The 19,221-nt window shown below is 33.3% G+C and overlaps 1 protein-coding gene across 1 annotated transcript; it reads right to left on the reverse strand.

The window, feature by feature from the left end:
- Positions 1–13,848: 13,848 nt before the first annotated feature.
- LOC139883052 (uncharacterized) lies at positions 13,849–16,775 on the reverse strand. Its single transcript, XM_071867281.1, has 2 exons — positions 16,183–16,775; positions 13,849–14,503 (listed from the first exon to the last, which is right to left on the reverse strand). Exons 1-2 carry the CDS (start codon positions 16,773–16,775, stop codon positions 13,849–13,851), a joined length of 1,248 nt encoding a protein of 415 aa, XP_071723382.1.
- Positions 16,776–19,221: the final 2,446 nt, after the last annotated feature.

Below are 19,221 nucleotides of genomic sequence, written 5' to 3' on the forward strand. Positions count from 1 at the left end.
AACTAGATTACAAACAAGCGACGACATCAAGGAAAAGTTTTGACATTGTTGTTCCACCTCGCTTGGCGTATTCAACAAGACTTTGCGACCTAAGAAACCACGATCGCTCCTCAACGCGATCGGTGACACTCCTTGCATGGGTGTATCGCAATACTCAACCACAAGCTCACCGCACGAAATGCCCATACTTTCCAAGAGCGGATACAACGCCCCTCTAGAGGTCTTTCGCAACATATCAATCCAAGCCTAATTACCCTCTTGGTGTAAGTCTCCCACTCAACTTTAATAATTTCTTCTAATATTTGTCTCTAGTATGTCACTCTAATACAAACACAATAGCCGTAAGCCCTCTATTTTCTCAACCTCTCAATCATTTTAATTGCTTATACGATCGAACTCACATATAAGAATTGATGCAAGATCGGGCAACACAGAGATGAAGTGTTTTCTTCTCTCTACATCTGTATCTCTCTCTCTCTCTCTCTCTCTCGTATGTAGGAAGAAATGAGACTCTATCTCTATTTATAGGCAAACTCGTGAGCTGGAAGACTTGATCTTGATCGTACATTGTTTCTTGGAGGATAATCGATCGTTGATTGAGATTGGATAGAATCAACAGCTGAACTTGTTCACTTAAAGTCTTTTTATTTTTCCTTATTTATCACTCATCCATTTGATGTGTGTTCAAGCATTTAAGTCCGTTGATTTATTTTTTGATCCTACTAAAGAGCTTTATGTAAAGTCTTCTCCTTTGATCTCCTAGTTGATCCATGTCAAATATAATTTCTATCATTTATTTGAGAATTTATCAACTCAAGCTACATATATAAGGAAAGTTCTTTTGTGACAGCGCATTGTTCGATATATGAAAACAAGTGTATCGACAAAATATTCCTAGCAGTACTTGGTTTTCATATGAAAAATATATCATGGGCCTATTTTCTCATGATTAGATTAATTTGCTTTAAACTCAAAACCCGATTCAATAAAATTTGATGCAAAGATTTTACTAATCATATTGAACCGGTTTTATCTGAATATCTATGAGCCAACATTTAACTTGGATTTCTTTGAACCAATCATTCTTAATTTTGTTACCTAATTAAGTATCCCACAACTATATTTTTAACATCCTTTTATTTTAATTAGACTTTGTCACCTACTGTTATTGTATATTGTTTTTAATATTTTTATTCAAAAGTGACAATCACAACCTAGACTAGTGTGTTGAAAGTTTAATCTATTTTGCATTCATAGTGTGTCGACAGTAATACATGCGGTTATATCCCAAGTATTGGATATTAATGATGTTGGAGAAGAGGTTAATATGTCAAATAGGGTAACTTTTGAAGATCTATAGTATGATGAGTTTGATGATCTATTGCAGCAAAAGCTGAAAAAAACTCTTTCTTTAACTTGCGAAAACAAATCCTATTGAAGTCTCGTAGACCAGACTTACTTTCCTGTTAACCTAGAGAGAAAAAAAACCAATTTTGGAAAAGCAAAACTGTAAGTTATAATGTTTAGTGAGGTTTTTAATTTGGAAACAATTTAATTCAAATCATTTTGAACAGTAAATAATTTCAATCAATGTGATGTATTTCTACAAACAAACAGAAATATACGTTAAACTTTACTATAAAACCCCATGTGAAAATCAACTATAGGGATCCAACAGAATCCCAACTATAGCAACCTCCAACACGAGCGCTAAACTCCAGCTAGTAAGTGAACGTACTGAGGGAGTCGTACCATCTGATGAGACTCAACATGGGTCACGAGGACCTGATACACTACAAGGATTGAATCGCCCGTAGACGATCGAATCCAACTATGGTCATCCGAAGATGATAAAAATGAATCAATGGGGTTCGTTACATAATGTATACTATAGAAAACAAGACTTGCTTTTCAATCATTACTTGTAGTAAAGCAAAAACTTTCTTTACGAAATTATAAAAGAAAAAATGTTGCTTTAACATATTTTGAAGGTTCTCTCTAGTTTTAAAATATAATACATATCTATGCCATATATTTAAATAAACCATAAAGCAACGAGATAATCGAAAAGCATTTATATGGCATAGTAATATACATATTTCGTAAAGCAACAAAATATATTCATAGAGAAAATGGAAGTAACAGTCACATGAAGAAGTTACCAATTTTTCCTTGTTCCTATGTTGTCGCAAAACTATCGACAACTCAGGTATATTCAGTAACTTCCTTCGACACTTCAATCACTCTACATTAAGTCTTAATATCAATATATAGAACTAGAGAGAGAAAATGATATCGAGAAATGAAAGCATGTTTTATTCCTTTCTCACTTCCCTATTTATAATAGATATTGAAATTTGATAGCCCTGACTCTTTTCGACTAAGTCACCTAATCTGACAACTAAACCAGATGCAGCTCAAACCTAATCTAACAACCACTTATAAATTATCTATGTTTTATCGAAGTGATTGATTAGATGTACAAATGATCTACTTAAGAATAATCTAAATAAAATTATTAAAAACTATTTTTAAGCTAGATACTAAATAGCAGCGGATAATAAACCAGTACTAACTTAAATAGTTAATAGATGACAACTTGAATATAATTCTAAGAACAATAACTGTAACGCAATATAACTCTGAATATAATAAACTGTGAAAGATAAACAAGTACATGGTCAGTAGCAACTAAACCAGTACTAACAATCAGTTTACAATCAACAGATAAACTAAGTGCAATAATCAGTGAAGAGATAGTTCAGTAGGAATTGAACTAGAACTTACAAAACTTTGCCTGCTTACTATTGATGCACCTTAGTATGGTAAATTGATGACACCTAAGTCCTTCCTCTAGATGACGATGGTGATCGTGACTTAGCATGATTAAGTGTCGATCCAGTATTGAGTTAGTATCGTCTAGACTGATTCAGTTGAGTTGATACTGAATCAGAATCTTCAAATCATACTCAATTAAGTTGAGACTAAATCAGAAATCTCAGCAATAGTTGTAAATATGTAGATCTATAGATTGGGTGATTTAAAGATCTAATGAGCAGTTTGTGCAACTAACTGTTTGTGTTGAAAGTCTCTTTAAGTTAAACGCGTTTGTGCTTGAGGCTTTATGAGTGAATCAGTTATAATTATTGGAGTTAAATAGATTGGATCTATTGATGTATAAATAATAAGTCTCTATAGACTGGTGGCGAGCTTCAATGACTTGTTAATAAATCAAACAATTGATATTAAATGATTTGTGCAGGTTTGATTCAAACGATAGATGTAACACCTCAACGAGTAGCTATTCGACCAGTTGTTACAGTTGGCGGATACGAAAACAATCCTGAAACAAATATGAATTTGTTCAGTATTGCAAAATCGTGGTTTGGATGGATAGAACAGTTCTCACTTAGAATAGTTCGAACTGTTGGAGCATATAAACGTTGTAGTTGTTTTGGCACAAAATAGATTAAACAACTTTAAAGAATAATAGAGATTGACACTAGAGATTTCAATGCAACACACTTTTGATGCCTTTATTAATAATATATCGTTGTTCAGTATATTAACTAACACTTACGTCCGCGTGTGAATTGCGTCGGGCAGAAGTTCTTACAATTGTGGGAGATCAATTCTCCTGAAAACCTAGGAGCTCGTGCACAAGGCGCACAGCTCTACTAACCCTTGTAACTCAATTATCTCTTATGTAAAGTTAGACCTAGATGACCCAACCTATTCTAGGACTCTAGTACTCTCAATCTCTAGTCCTAACCCTTTAAACCTTGGATAACCTATGACAACAAACAGAGGCACGGGGTGGAGATCACTCAACGCGCCCTTCCAAATGCTCTCTCTATTCGATGTTTGTGCAAAAAATTCTATTAGCAATTCATCTTCAATTTATATCTCTTCAATGTCTTGGTCGTTACTCCTAGCTTTGATAATGAAGATGATACAATTTGATCATATTCTTCTCTTTGTTCACAAACTGTTTTCTTCTTTCCAATTAAATTTTTTTCTTGATCCTCAAGGAACTGATTCATATTTTGTTTCCTTTTAAAACATTGATTCGGTTTCTTTTTCTAATCACACGAATCAGCTTTGCTTCCTTTCCTACGTCTTTCTTGGAGAAGAAGTTTTAATCACAACCTCTGATTTGACTTTCTTCATAATCATTAAATTGTCCACGTTGGCAATCCAAGTAATAGTTACTATTATTTCATTTCGATCTCATCTATCCTTGTAATATTTAAAGATTTTCATTTTTTATTCTATAGTTTTAATCCAGGACATATGGTCAAAAAGTGACAATATTATAGACATCTATCCTGATATAGCATGCATTCACGTATATTACTTCATTGCTAAGTAATATAACTTCACCGCTAAGTAATATTACTACATTACGAAGTAATTATTAAACTATATTACTTCATCGAGAAGTAGTCATACATCTTCGTCACTAAGTAATTTGTTTTCTTAATCACGAAGTAGTTCCTCTACTTCGTCGCAAAGTATTTTCTTACTTCGTTGCTAAGTAGTTGCTTACTTCATGGCGAAGTAATCACATTACTTCATTGCTAAGTAATTGCAATTAGGAAATAGACATCAAAAGACTTTAATCGAACACGGTCGTTACAAATTCTACCCCCATTAAAGAAATTTTGTCCTCGAAATTGTACTAACCTGATTTGGTGAATAAATGGGGCGATTTATCTTTTACCTCTCTCGATCTAATGTCTCTTACTCTATGCTAGCTCTTTTCTATAGAAATTTTACTAATAGAGTCACCTTATTACGTATTTTACGTTCTGGTCTATCGATGAATGCTATTACGACTTCTTTATATGGAAAGTCGTCTATTAGCTTTGCTGGAGGATATTTCTTAAGAATTGATACGTGGAACAAACTGTGGATTCTAACCATTTATTATGGTAATTTCAATCGATAAGAAACTCTTTTTTCCTTTGCATTAACTTTCCTCGCTTTTTGTATCGTATCCCTCATTTCCATGGAGAAATTTTCAAATATACCAATACTTTTTTACTCATTTCCATTCTCATTCAGAACTTTAAATTCTAAAAGACTTCTTCCTTTTATTTACATACCTTTTAAGCATTCCTTATGTTACCATAAATCATCTTGACCTTTTTTTTTTCTGTCAACTAGATTAATTCAGGGTAATCAATTGTCTAACTCCTCCTTCTTTTCTATAAATGAATCTTTTTTACTAATTGTTTGATACCAACTTGTTACCTTTTAGTAGTCTCCTCTTTAATCTCTATTAGCTTCTCTTCATCTTATTGAGCTACATGGGTTTCTTCCACCATGGTGGTTCTCGCTTATAAATAGTCAATAGTGCAAATCTATGCTTCCAACCTCTACTCCAGTATATCTTAAACAACAACTTAAGCATCATAAGGTCGTCCTATGAGTTAATTGTAGGTGAGTTGACTTTCAACTCAAATCATAAGCTACCACATTAGCCTTTTCAAGTTAAAACTCGTTCGTCAAATCTTAATCTTTCATTAACTCAATCTACCTTTTCTATTTCAAATTGAACTCTTTTTGTGTCTGCTTGCACTTCAAGTTCTTATTCTTATGATCAGTGTACACTTGTTAGGATTCCCCTAAGGGGAAATGTCCCTTTAAAGTAAAAAAATCACATTTGTTAAGTCTAGATCATGAGTTGGGTAGTTCAACTCGTGCATCCTTAATTAACTTGATGCATTTACAAATCACTCAATCATTTTTCATCAATACCCATCCCAAATTATTTTTTGGAAGCATCACTATATGCCAAGAATTAGTTCTTCCTCAAATGAAAGTAAAGACAGGATGGGTGTTTAGTCGCGTCATTAGCTCCTTCCTTCGCACTTATTTGTCTATACGAACTTCTTATCCCTTTTCATAACAGCTCTATTATGGTTGTCATTCTTTCTCAATTGTTGATAGCTTTAGTTTCCTTGGGTCCTTAAGGATTCCATCCTTAGGGATAACATGACTTAAGAAAATAACTCTATCCAACTAGAATTCACATTTGCTAAACTTAACGTATAGCTTGTTGTTTTTCTGGACTTAAAGTACTATTCTCAAAGTATTCTTCATGTCATTCCTCACTTTAAGAGTAAATCACGATTTCATCATTGGATGTAATGACAAACTTGTCAAAGATCAAGGAAATACTTGATTTGTTAGGTCCATGAAATTTGCTGGTATATTAGGTGACCCGGACATTTCAAGAACTTAGTATTGTCCAAATTAAGTCCTAAATGATATCCTAAGCGTATCCTCATCTTCATCTGATGGTATCTCAATCTTAAACCAATCGTAGATAAAATTTGATAGCCCTAACTCTTTTCGACTAAGTCACCTAAGAGGAAACTTAATCAGTTACAACTCAAACCTAATATAACAATCACTTGTATATATCTTGGTTTTATCAAAGTGATTAATTAGATGTACAAAAGATCTACCTAAGAATAATCTCAATACAGTAAAGATAAATCTATTCTAAAGCTAGATACTAAACAGCAGCCGATAATCAACTAGTACTATCTTAACAAAATATAGTTAAACTACTAGTGAAACAATCTAAGTATAATAATTGTAAAGTAATAGTATGGTAAAACCTAACACAGTTTATAACTAATAATCTTATCACTAAATTAGAGTACAATAAACTGTGAAAGATAATCTAGTACTTGGTCAGTAGCAACTTGACCAGTACTTACAAACAACTTACTCTCTACTAGAAACTAAGTGCAGTAATAATTGAAGTGATAGTTCAATAAGAGCTGAACCACAACTTACAGTGGACTCCTAACCTCCTGTTGATGCACCTTAGTTGAGTAGGTCGATAACACCTAAGTCCTTCCTTCGGATGATGATGATGATCGTGACTTAGTGCTTCCAACGTGTCGAACTAACTCAATCAATCTAATCCTGAGTTAGTGCCCTTCTAGTGTCTAACCAACTCGGTCATCTTGAGTTAGTGCCTATCTGATCTGATTCAATTGAGTTGCTATAGAACCAGAATCTTTTAATCTAACTGAGTTAAGTGATTACTGAATCATATATATCATCAATAGTTGAGAATGATTGTGATCTTCTAGATCTGATAATCTAAAGATCAAATGAATCGCTTGTGCTATGAACTGCTTGTGATGAAAATTTCCTCTTAGTTGAACACTTTGTGCTTGTTGCTAAGTTAAATGCAGTTGTACTCGAGACTTTAAGTGAATGAATCAGTTGTAACTATTGGAATTAAACTAATTCGATCTACTGATGTATAAAAGATAAGTCTCTGGAAGACTTATAGTGAGGTTCAGAGACTTATAAGATAAATAAACAATAGATATTACGCTATTGTGCATATTTGATTTACTTGATGGATGTAACACCTCAACGAGTAGTGACTCGACCAGTTGTTACTTGATGGATGTAACAAATAGGGATTTGCTCATACTTATAAAACACAATTGAATGGATATATCAAGTCTTGCTTAAATTAGATTGAACTGTTGGAGCATATAAACGTTGTTGGATTTTGGCACAAAATAGATTAAACAAAAAAAAAAAATAGTAGAGTTTAACTTAAGAGATTCAACGCAAAACAAAAACAACTTTATTTTATTTATTCAATGAAGATATATCGCGGTTCGGCATTAAATAGCCAACACCTACGTCCGCGGACCAAAAAGGGCCGGGTAGAAGTTGCTTACAATGGAGGGAGTAATATTCCCTAATTACCTAGATGTTGTGTGCAAGCCACACAACAATACTTTATCGAGTAATTCGATCAATCTCCTATGTAAATTCTAGACCTAGGACCAACCTATTCTAGGATCCTACCATACTAAGCCTCGATCGACTAGTACTCTCGATCTCCACACACACACTTTAGGATTTCGATAATTTATGGCAACAAACAAAGGTTAGAATGGAATGGACATCACTCTACTTAAACTCCTTCTTGTGTGCTGTTTGTGCAAAAGAATCCTATATCAATTCATCTAATATTTATAGACATGTCTTCCTTAGGTATTACTCCTTGCCTTCAATTTAGAATCCTGATGAAATCAGATTATTTAGTTTCAATTTAAAGAGACATTCAGTGTATTGGAGATGCTTGGGAGTCAAGGAATAAAAACTTTCCTTTTATGTTGATCCAGTTTCCTTTCATACTAGAATTTCTTCCTTGGAGAGAATGTCTTCAATATTAACCTTTGATCTCGTCATTTCGTCAATTCAACTCTTTATTTAATCTGATTCTGACCTTTGATATATTCTACTTTGGCAATCCAAGTGACGATTGGTTCTATCACTTTATCAAATCGATTTTCGTCTATTGATGTGCTTGTCAATCCATGTGATGCATACTGATTGCTTTTACCGAAACTTGATCTTCAAGGAATCAGATTTTCGTCATTGCTTTCCTTTAATATCCTGATCTTCATGAAATCGTATTTTTTTTATCTGATCAAATATTAAACTGCGTCCATGGCATCGATCTTAGTCTTCAATTTCTTATTGTTATGAATGTTGTCCGTTGATCACCTTAGCTTTCTTCATTCCACACTCTTATGATGTAGTCGTCCAACATATGATCAGATATCAAGATTTAAATAATAGCTTATCTTTTCAAGTCTAAACAACCTATAGTCAAAAAGTGACAATCCATATGATATCGTCAAATGAAATGATGCTTTGTATTCACAGTAGAGAATACCTTCACTCATTTAAAGTTTATCAAACAAGCAATCCATTTGGACAAATGGTACTTGTTACCACTAGTAACTTTCTTGAGTTACCTTTACTCGATGCATATATAAATCATCACTTCCTTCTCCTTTTTCATTATAACAGTGCTTCCCATGATGACGAACTAATTTAAAAAAGCCTTTCTCTTACAACTCATTTAGGTGGGTGTGCAATTCCTTTAACTAAGCAAATCCATTCAATATGGTGGTAATGATATTAGGGTAGTCCTTGGAGAAAATTTGTTTTCAAATTCTCTCTTTGCGGTAGGTAGGGTAATTTATCAAAAGATACATCTATAATTTCTTTTGCTCTTTTTGGTCGAGTCAATTTTGTGAATACAGGGCATCATATGGATTGTCACTTTTTGACCATAGTTACTTGAACCATAAGAAAGTCATATGGGCTGATATTTTGTTAAGAAGGAAACCATGCAAAAATAATCATGATCGAATCAAACATTCAAGCAAGATTGACGACATGGAAAAATCTCAGATCATATCAAGACATCATTTTGTTGAAGATAATGGATATCACTTGGATTGTCAACATGGACTGCATAAATGATCAGGACCGAATTAAACATTCAAGCAGGATTGATGACATGAAAAAATAAAAAGTTGGAAACTGAAGATGTATTCTCCAAAGAAATAATCAAAGAAGATCATGATACATGAAAGCATAGACACAAAAGGAAACATTATCTGGTTGATTTAATGACCGTCATCAGAACAGAGAACTAGGAATTAATAGATTGACTTCGTTCCTTGCAGATCAAGATATTTTAAAAAGGAAAGTGTAAATGGAGATCATAGAATCAAATCAGATCATATTGTCCTCATCATCACAATTTTGCGTAACGACCAAGGTACTGAAGGAGTATAAATAGAAGATAGTCTCTTTATAGATCTTTTCACACAAACAACGCATCAAGGAGGATTCAAGATAGAGTGACGTCCATTCTACTCTACCCTTCATTTGTTGCCATAGATTATCCAATTCTTAAGGAGTGGTGTGTAGAGATCGAGAGTTCTAGCCAAGCTTCGGCTAAGATTGGTAGCGTCCTAGAATAGGTTAGTCCTAGGTCTAGAATTTACATAGGAGATAATCGAATTACTCGATATTGTCTTGTTGTGTGGCTTGTACACAACATGTAGGTAATTCGAGAATATTACTCTCTCTATTGTAAGAACTACTACCCGACCCTTTTGGTCCACAGACGTAAGTGTTGTTTATAGCACTGAACCGCGATATATTATTATCAATAAATTAAACAAAGTTATTTTTGTTTCATACTGAATCTCTCATGTTTAATCTCTACTATTCTTTATTTTGTTTAATCTATTTTGTGTCAAAATCCAACAACGTTTATATGCTCCAACAGTTTGATCTAATCTAACTGAGAACTGTTCTATCCATCTCCAATCATGTTTTTGCAAGACTGAACAAATCAGTTTTTGTTTCAGGATTTTTCACGTATCCGTTCATCATAACAATTGGTCGAGTCGCTATTCGTTGAGGTGTTACAACTTTCGTAAAATCAAACCAGCACATTTTACTTAAGTATCATTTGTTTGATTCAGTTATAAGTCTCTGAACCTCACCACCAGTCCAAAGAGACTTATTCTTTATACCTCAGTAGATCATATCAGTGTAACTCCAATAGTTACAACTGATCCATTTGGTTAAAGTCTCAATCACAATGCATTCAACTTAGAGAGACTTTCTACACAAACAGTTCGTAGCACAAATAGCTCAATTGACCTTTAGATCACCAGATCTATAGATTCACATTATTCACAACTGTTGTTGACGTATCTGATTCAGTAATCACATAATTAAGTCGGATCTGAAGATTCTGGTTCAGTATCAACTCAACTGAATCAGTCTAGAAGGCACTAATTCAGGATCTGATTGACTGAGGTGTTTTTATTTTGCACTTGAATCTCTCGTGTTAATATCAATTATTCTTTAAAGCTATTTAATCTATTTTGTGCCAAAACCATTACAACGTTTATATGCTCCAATAGTTCGAACTACTTTAAGTGAGAATTGTTCTATTCATCCAAATTATATTTTTATAATACTGAACAAATCCATATTTGTTTCAAGATTGTTTTTGTATCCGCCCATCACAACAAGTGGTCGAGTCTCTACTCGTAGATGTGTTATTTTTATCATTCAAATCAAATCTACACAAATAGTGCAATATTCATCATTTGGTTTGTTAGTAAGTCTCTGAACCTCGCCACCAGTCCCGAGAGACTTATCTTTTATACGTCAATATCTCCAATCAGTTTAACTCTAATAGTTACAACTGAGTCACTCATAAAGTCTCAAACACAAACGCATTCAACTTAGAAAGATTTTTTACTCTAACAGTTAGTAGCACAAACGACCCATTAGATCTTTAGATCACCAGATTTATAGATCTTCATATTCACAAATGTTCTGACGTTCTTGATTCAGTATCAACTCAACTGAATCAGATCTGAAGATTTTGATTCAGTATCAACTCAATTGACTGAGTTAGTTCGACACTTTGTCACGCTAAGTCACGATCACCATCGTCATCTAGAGTTAGGCGTCATCAGTTTAGACAACTAAAGTACATCAGCAGAAGCATAGGCGATCATTGTAAGTTCTTGTTCAGTTCCTAATGAACTATCACTTCACTTGTTTACTGCACTTAGTTTATCTATAGGTTGTAAACTGTTTGTAGGTACTGGTCCAGTTGCTACTGATCAAGTACTCGTTTATCTTTCACAGTTTATTGTACTTTGAGTTATCTTGAAATTATTAATTATAAATTGTGTTAGTTCATTCAGTACTACTGCTTTACAGTTTTTGTTCTTAGAATTATATTCAAGTAGTTAATTGTAATCTGTTTAAGTTAGTACTGGTTATTTATCCGTTGCTGTTTAATATCTAGCTTAATAATAGATTGTGATATCTCTGTTTAGATTATTCTTAAGTAGATCATTTGTACATACAATTGTTCACTTCATTTAAACAGAGATAATATATAATTGTTAGATTAGCTTTGAGTTGTATCTGATTAAGTTGTCTCATTAGATGACTTAGTCAAAAAGAGTTAAGGCTATCAAATTTCAAAACCCCTATGAAAATCAACTATAGGGATCCACCAGAATCCCGATTATAGCACCCTCCAACACGGGCGCCCACTGCAGCTAGTAAGTGAACCTATTAGGGGAGTCGTACCATATGATCAGACTCAACATGGGTCACGAGGACCTGATACACTATAAGGATTGGATCGTCCGTAGACGACCGAATCCAACTATGGTCATCTGAAGATGACAGAAATGAATCAATGGGGTTCGTTACATAATGTATACTATAGAAAACAAGACTTGCTTTTCAATTATTACTTGAATAAAGCAAAAACTTGCTTTACGAAACTATAAAAGCAAAAATGTTGCTTTAACATATTTTGAAGGTTCTCTCCGATACATATATATACCATATATTTAAATAAACCATAAATCAGTGAGATAATCGGAAAGCATTTATATGGCATAGTAATATACATATTTCGTAAAGCAACAAAATATATTCATAGAGAAAATGAAAGTAACACTCACCTGAAGAAATTACTGATTTTTCCTCATTCCTATGTCGTCGCAAAACTATTGAAAACTCAGGTATATAGAACTAGAGAGAGAAAGTGATATCGAGAAATGAAAACACATTTTATTCCTTTCTCATTTCTCTATTTATAATGGATATTACTTCATTGCTAGGTAATATAACTTCACCGCTAAGTAATATTACAACATGACGAAGTAATTATTAAACTATATTATTTCATCGCGAAGTAGTCGTACTTCTTCGTCGTTAAGTAATTTGTTTTCTTAATCACGAAGTAGTTCCTCTATTTCGTCGCTAAGTAGTTTCTTACTTCATGGCGAAGTAATCACATTATTTCGTCTTTAAGTATTTGCAACGTCATCTTAGGAAATAGACATGAAAAAACTTTAATCGGAAGTCGTTACAGTCAGTCCCACGAATATAGAAATCATATTGGTTTTGAACCATCTAAATAAACAAATACTTATATCCTGCATTAATTGGTTGTAATACAACCAACAATCAATAAAAAATTGACACATGACAATTCTTAATTTTACACTTAAGGACGTGTATAGTTTATTACAAATTTTATAACATTTCCCCTAAGAGTTCACCAATCCATTTTAGGATATAGAATTAATTAAAATAAAAATATATTTTTATTATTTTATAATAATATATTAAAATTATTATCAAACATGTCATAAAAAAATTCTATGCCAAATAAAAGAATTGGAAATTGTCATATGACATATTTTTTGAATTATTCTTGGGTGGGTATTTCCTAGCACGTCATCACTTAGGTATGTATATCATTAATTGACAAATACACAATTTTAAAAAATTGGTCAATCATTAAAAGAGAAGAATTTTAACTTGCACGCGTGACAAAAAGTGATTGGCATGTCTAATCCAAAAATTATTCCATATTTTATTAGCGTCGGTTAGAACGCAGAAGGCAAGTTTCTCCCACCTAAATATATTGGGCCTTATTGCAGTGCAACTTATTATGTTATCTGTTATATATGGATTTGCTTGAAAACAAAAGATTGCTATATAACTGCCCGATTTGTGACAATCTAGCTAACTTGAATAATTTTGTAAAATCTAGGGCATGTGCCATCAAAGAAGAAGAATCATAAAATCCAGATATACAATTAAAAATTAAATTTAGAGCTTCACGCCCATCATCTGAAGTCGAACTTCAGTTCACTCCATGAATTTTCTTAAAAAAATTAAAAGAATGAAATAATGTGGAGATAATGATCTGGAAAAGAAATTTTGCTAATGCAAATATCTTCCATGCTCAAACCAACTGTACTAGCATGCCTTATAGAACAAGCAATTGGTCATCATAGAAGCAAGGAATTTAGAATAAAAAATAAATACTCCTACCGTCCTAAAATAGATGTAAATTTTTTAATGTAAATTACATAAAAAATTTGCATCTATTTTAGAACGAAGAGAGTAAATAAAGTCAAGTTTGTGTAATAATTAGGACAAGTAATCTTGTTCGTCGTGGCAGAGTTCCTTCCTAAGTTTACGCGAAAACAACCTACAAGCATCCATACTTAGATCGATTGCAGCCGAGAGAGCTACGAACAAAGCAGCATCTGCCATACACGTGACATGTTGCACTCCAACTTGAACCGTTGGTTTACTAATTTGCCCTTCACCTTCCACGCTGGAACCCATCACGAACCCATTAATTATCGGACAAGAAATACTACTATCCCTCATTATTTGGCTACTACTATCGATGCAGAATTGGCCACCCTTTTTCATACTCAACGTAGATTCGGCAATTGTGATCCTCCCATTGTTATCGGTCACCAGCTCAAAGTTGTATCCCAAACCATCGATCGGTCCCCTCTCACGCCATGCCTCGAGTCGGCCCCACGGCTTCCAGCTAGCAGTGGGGGAGACTTCGTTAGGACGGAGGATGAGCCACGCCCCCGGATTAGAACGAGACACGCGGTCTGTGCCTGGAGAAGGAACGAATGGCATGATCATCGAGGCCGCAGCGATAGGGGAGCCTGATAGATCATGTATCATCACCATCCAGCCTTTCCGTTCTTTTCCTTGTCGGTCCTTTTTGTCAGATAATGACCGGATCCATCCTCGACTGTTGCTGTTGTTGTCGGTCGGGGTTTGGAATTCCGATGAAGTACTGTACATATTTAATTTGAATAAGTTAGGTCGATCAAACATCGTCATGTTAAAATAATTTAAATAAAAATATAATCAAATTGAAAAATTAATTTGTCCATCAGACATTCTTACGTCAAATTAAAATTAAAATTTGGTACATAAATTTTTACTATTTATTATTTAAAAAGTTATTGCTATCAAATTATACGATATTTTTTTTCAAACTTCTTAACTAAACTATTTTTAATCAAAATTTTATATTTTCATATATATATTTTCATTCTTCTTAATTAAAATGACCCACATACATAAATATACATCACATTCTATTTTAGATAAATTTCATAGTTAAAATCTTTTTAAATTTTTATTAATGTTGGTTATATTCTTCTTTAAGATGACTTAAAAAAACTTCCAACTCATATATAATATAATCTTCTTAAATGCATAATATAAAATATAATTATAAGATAATTATATATAATATCAATTTAATATTTTAAAATATCTATTTAAATAAATTTATAAAAATATACATGTATGATATACGGACCCTCTAATTAAATAAATAGATCTTTTAAGTCCGATATACGGGCCTTCTAATTAAATAAATAGTTCTATATTTTAAATCCATATATATAAATATTAATTGAATTATTTCAATTACAGATATGTTATTCTCATATCGAAATTCGGCACATAATTTTTATTAAAAAATTAAAATTTGATACATAAAATTTTATTATCTTTATCATTTAAAAAATAATTTCTAATCAAATCATAATATACTATTTTTTTCTAACTTCCTAATAAAATTCTTTAAACCTAATCAAAATCTCGTCCATGTTTTCCTATTTTTATTATTCTAATTATATATGCATCCTATATTATTTTTGAGATAAATTATATAGTCAGAATACGTGTACGTCCTAATAACACTTTATATTGTTTAATCATTTATCAATGAAATACAGTTTTTTACAGTTTGTAATTGGTCGAGATCACATCTAGTAATGTCAACTTTTGACAAGTAGTGTAATTTAAAGTAGAATAAGTAACATTTAAAAGTAGGGAATCAGCACATGTTAGGTAGTTATAAATTTGACAGTTGGAGAGATTCCATCTTTGACCAAAATAAACTGTATGACTACTCTAGAGGAATCTACTACGTTTTAATTAAAAAGCTTAATCCGCAAGATATGTTAATAAACATCCATTTAAGACGATAATAAACAAATTAGAGGCAAGATCATGATCAAAGATATGTGTGGTAGTTGCTAGATATGGTTGCATTCAAATCGATACATGCACCTGCTCATCTAGAGGAACTAATTAAGATGATCAAACTTGACTTTGACTAATACAGCTAAATATATCAATTAAGAACAACTAAACTACTGTGAGTCCTTTTGTCTAGGATTTGCTCCAAGCACATTATGCACTTATCCTAATGCAAACTGTCCCTTCAATATGTTTTAACATCTTGATCCAGAAAAAGAAATAAATTGTACTCCCTCCGTCTCCAAGTTACTTTTTACGGTATCTATATACATCTTGTATAGAAAATATGACATGTATTTTTGACAGAGGTAGCATATGATTAGAGTATGTTTGGAAAAAATTGAGTCCGCACGATTATAATGTAAAAGGAAACGAGAAAATTGATGTAAATAATATACTAACCGGGATCTCGAGTTCCGATCAGCACTGAACTTGCAACTGAAAACAGGCTGTCTAATATTATTTCCCTGAATCTGGAACACGACAGGGCTACACTCGGGTTCGCCGCCGAATTGAAAAACGAACCGAGGATCCGGTTCAGACCGAACCACAATATGAATCCGAGCCGTCGACGGTTTATTCCCAAGTTTCATCCACCCATTTTGGAACACACAGCTCTGTCCAGACTCAACACCAGCGAGGTCGACAACAACACCGACTCGACCCAGCAACTCACCCGAACTGAACCCACAAGTCCGGCCCATTCGACCGGTATAGACCGATACCTGGAGGCTCAGTGGGGCTCCCGAAAGACGGCGGATGGCGGCGGCGTCGAGGTGGAAGCCTGGTGCTGACGTGGCGGATTCAGGAGGGGAGTCGTCGTTGGAGAGAGGGAGGATTGTGGTTTGGGAAGGGAAAGATTTGATTTTGATTTTGCAGAAACACGGAGTGGTCGATGGGTGGATACCTGAACCGGCCGGTTTAGTGGCTTGTGGAAGTTTAAGAGATAGTGATTCGATAATCAATCTAACAAATGGGCATGGATCCATTTTTTTCAGTTTTAGCTCTTCTAGCTCTGTTTGTTCTTCGCTTACTCTGTTTATAAAAGGAAAATGGAAATAGTATGAGCTCGTTATAGTACTGTAAGTTGATGGGCAAATGTATCGGCTTAATTCAATTTTTTTTTTTTTTTTTTTTGGTTTCCCTCTAGAAGAAGATTTGCTGTCAGTATTTGTTTTTGTCTGTCTCCATACTTTTGTTTCCTTCCTAATTTAAAGTGTATAAACAGACAGACAGGGGCATTGATTTAGCCTTATTATATTAAAATTTTACATTTTTGATAAAATTTTAAATTCGCATTTTATACGTCAAAACTTTTCGATAAATCTTCCATGTCTTGTAAGTTTTTCAGCAAAACTGTGCTTTAGATGAACAAATATACTAATCATCCACTAATATAATGTGATTTTTGAGATTATATATGTAATGTGATTTTAATTCCTTGATTACTACTGTATCTCAATATATATTGTTTTAAAAAAAAAATTTATTTTATCTAAAAAATTAAATATATTATATATTTAAATATATTTTATTTTTTAATTTTCTTTTTATAATTTTTATTAATTTATAAACCAATACATTAAAAAATATGTTTGGGAAAAGAAAAGCGATGGGGTAAGCGCCAGCTAGATCAAGGCTGTCAATTGTTATCAAATTCAAAGCCTACCTGGTCGTTGATTAGGATGACATTTGTTTACCTATTCGGTCCAAAGTGGGTCCGGATTCTTCATATTTCTGATAACACTAAACGTTGACGTGGCATTCTCTGACAGCCTGTCAAACATCTGAACGCCGCTTTCTTGATGGATTGATATATTAGCTTGACGGCGCCGCCCGCATATATATCTCAGCCAATTACAGATTAATTCATGCCGCTACATATATATCATCACTAGTAATTCTAGAAGTTTCAATATATACCAATTGATCCACACCTGTAAAGAATAAAATTTTAAGAGTGTTAGTGACACAAGGTAATTTGTAATGCTTGAAATCACAAGTCAGGACACGTATGCTACTTTACTCGTTTTTTTTTTTTTCTTGGGTTTTCTAAGTTTTTAATTACTTCTTCTTTTTCAGTAATCTCTTTGAAATTAATTTAGCGCTAAATTATGAGGCTTTTCAATGATGGGTCTGTCGTGGAATCTTTCATCGTGGCTGGGACACGATCTCTTGTCAATCCCCCTCCTAACCGATCATGAAATTGCCTGATTTTATTCTAACCATTCAATTATAATCCTAAACTATTTGTAATAATTTATAACATTAAAATATAAAATTAATTTTACATTCCAAAAAAGTATTCTACTTTCACATTATCGCAAGCCTTTTTGAAAAAACCTAATAAATTAATTCCAAATCATCGAAAGTTATATTGAGTAAAATTTTTTATTGGCTAATGAATGAGCGAGAGGAAATTTTCTTTCCTTCCGAACAAAAAAAGTCTACAATTTACAAAATTAAATGATTCGATATGAATATAATGAAGCCAAACATGGGAGCTGACAAAATATGCTTATGGGCTATTAATCAGATTTAAGAGGTTCTTGCAATCAATTTTTGGGATCACCGATTGAAATCCTCTTTCTTTGGCCATCTGAATTCCTAATGACGTCACCTTTGCTTCAGCAGTCATAACATCAAAATCTACATCGACAAAAATGGTTTGGCTTCAAAGGACCATACCAGATGAGTTTTCAACTACCGCTCTTTGACCCATTTTGCGCAGTTTGGTAAAAACCGCCCCACCACAATTGTTCTTGACGAAGTTTTCCGATAGAGGGATCCATTTAGCTTGAATTAGTTGAGACAAAGTAGTAGGTGGGCCCTGATTAGCCGAAGTGAAATTTGCTTGCCATTCTACTATTCTTTCAACAGAAAACTAGAGGTGACACATTTGAAGTTATATACCACATAATTTCTATTTTTCCATATTCCCCAAAGAGCCACATTGAACAATTTCTAGGTATTTTGTCGCAATATCTTAAACAATTTTAAATACCAGTCCAGTACATTTTCATTAGGAAAAGATGAGATATCCATATTTGAAAACATTTCTTTCCAGAGAAGCAAAACCCAAGAACATGATAGAAAAAGTTGAGCCATATTCTCTCTACAATACCCACATACCGAATAGAGGGGATTTACTCGCACACCTTTGGAGAGCAGTTGGTCGAATGTGGCTAAACTTGAATGCCCAAATCGCCACAAGAAAATACTTCACTCTTGGGAGTACCCGGAGTTTCCAAATTTTATCCTAAAAAGCAACTGAAGTGTGGAAATCGACAAATACTGACCTGGTCGAGTTAATGGAGTGGTAGGCACTCCTCACTATAAATTTTCCATTCTTCGTAGGTTGCCAAGCGAAAACATCAGTACCACCTTGACGAATATTGACTTTTAGGATTTGGTTAACCGTGTCTTTCGTAAAAA

The sequence above is a fragment of the Rutidosis leptorrhynchoides genome, unplaced genomic scaffold (assembly GCF_046630445.1).
Source record: "Rutidosis leptorrhynchoides isolate AG116_Rl617_1_P2 unplaced genomic scaffold, CSIRO_AGI_Rlap_v1 contig345, whole genome shotgun sequence".
NCBI classification, from domain to species: Eukaryota; Viridiplantae; Streptophyta; class Magnoliopsida; order Asterales; family Asteraceae; genus Rutidosis; species Rutidosis leptorrhynchoides.

Bases quoted from the DNA above. Each gene is read 5' to 3' on its own strand.
- LOC139883052 (XM_071867281.1), bottom strand. From the start codon at position 16,775: ATGGATCCATGCCCATTTGTTAGATTGATTATCGAATCACTATCTCTT. The intron at 14,504-16,182 runs ATATTATTTACA...GGAATTCCAAAC, and splicing joins AACTCGAGATCCCGGTTAGT to CCCGACCGACAACAACAGCA.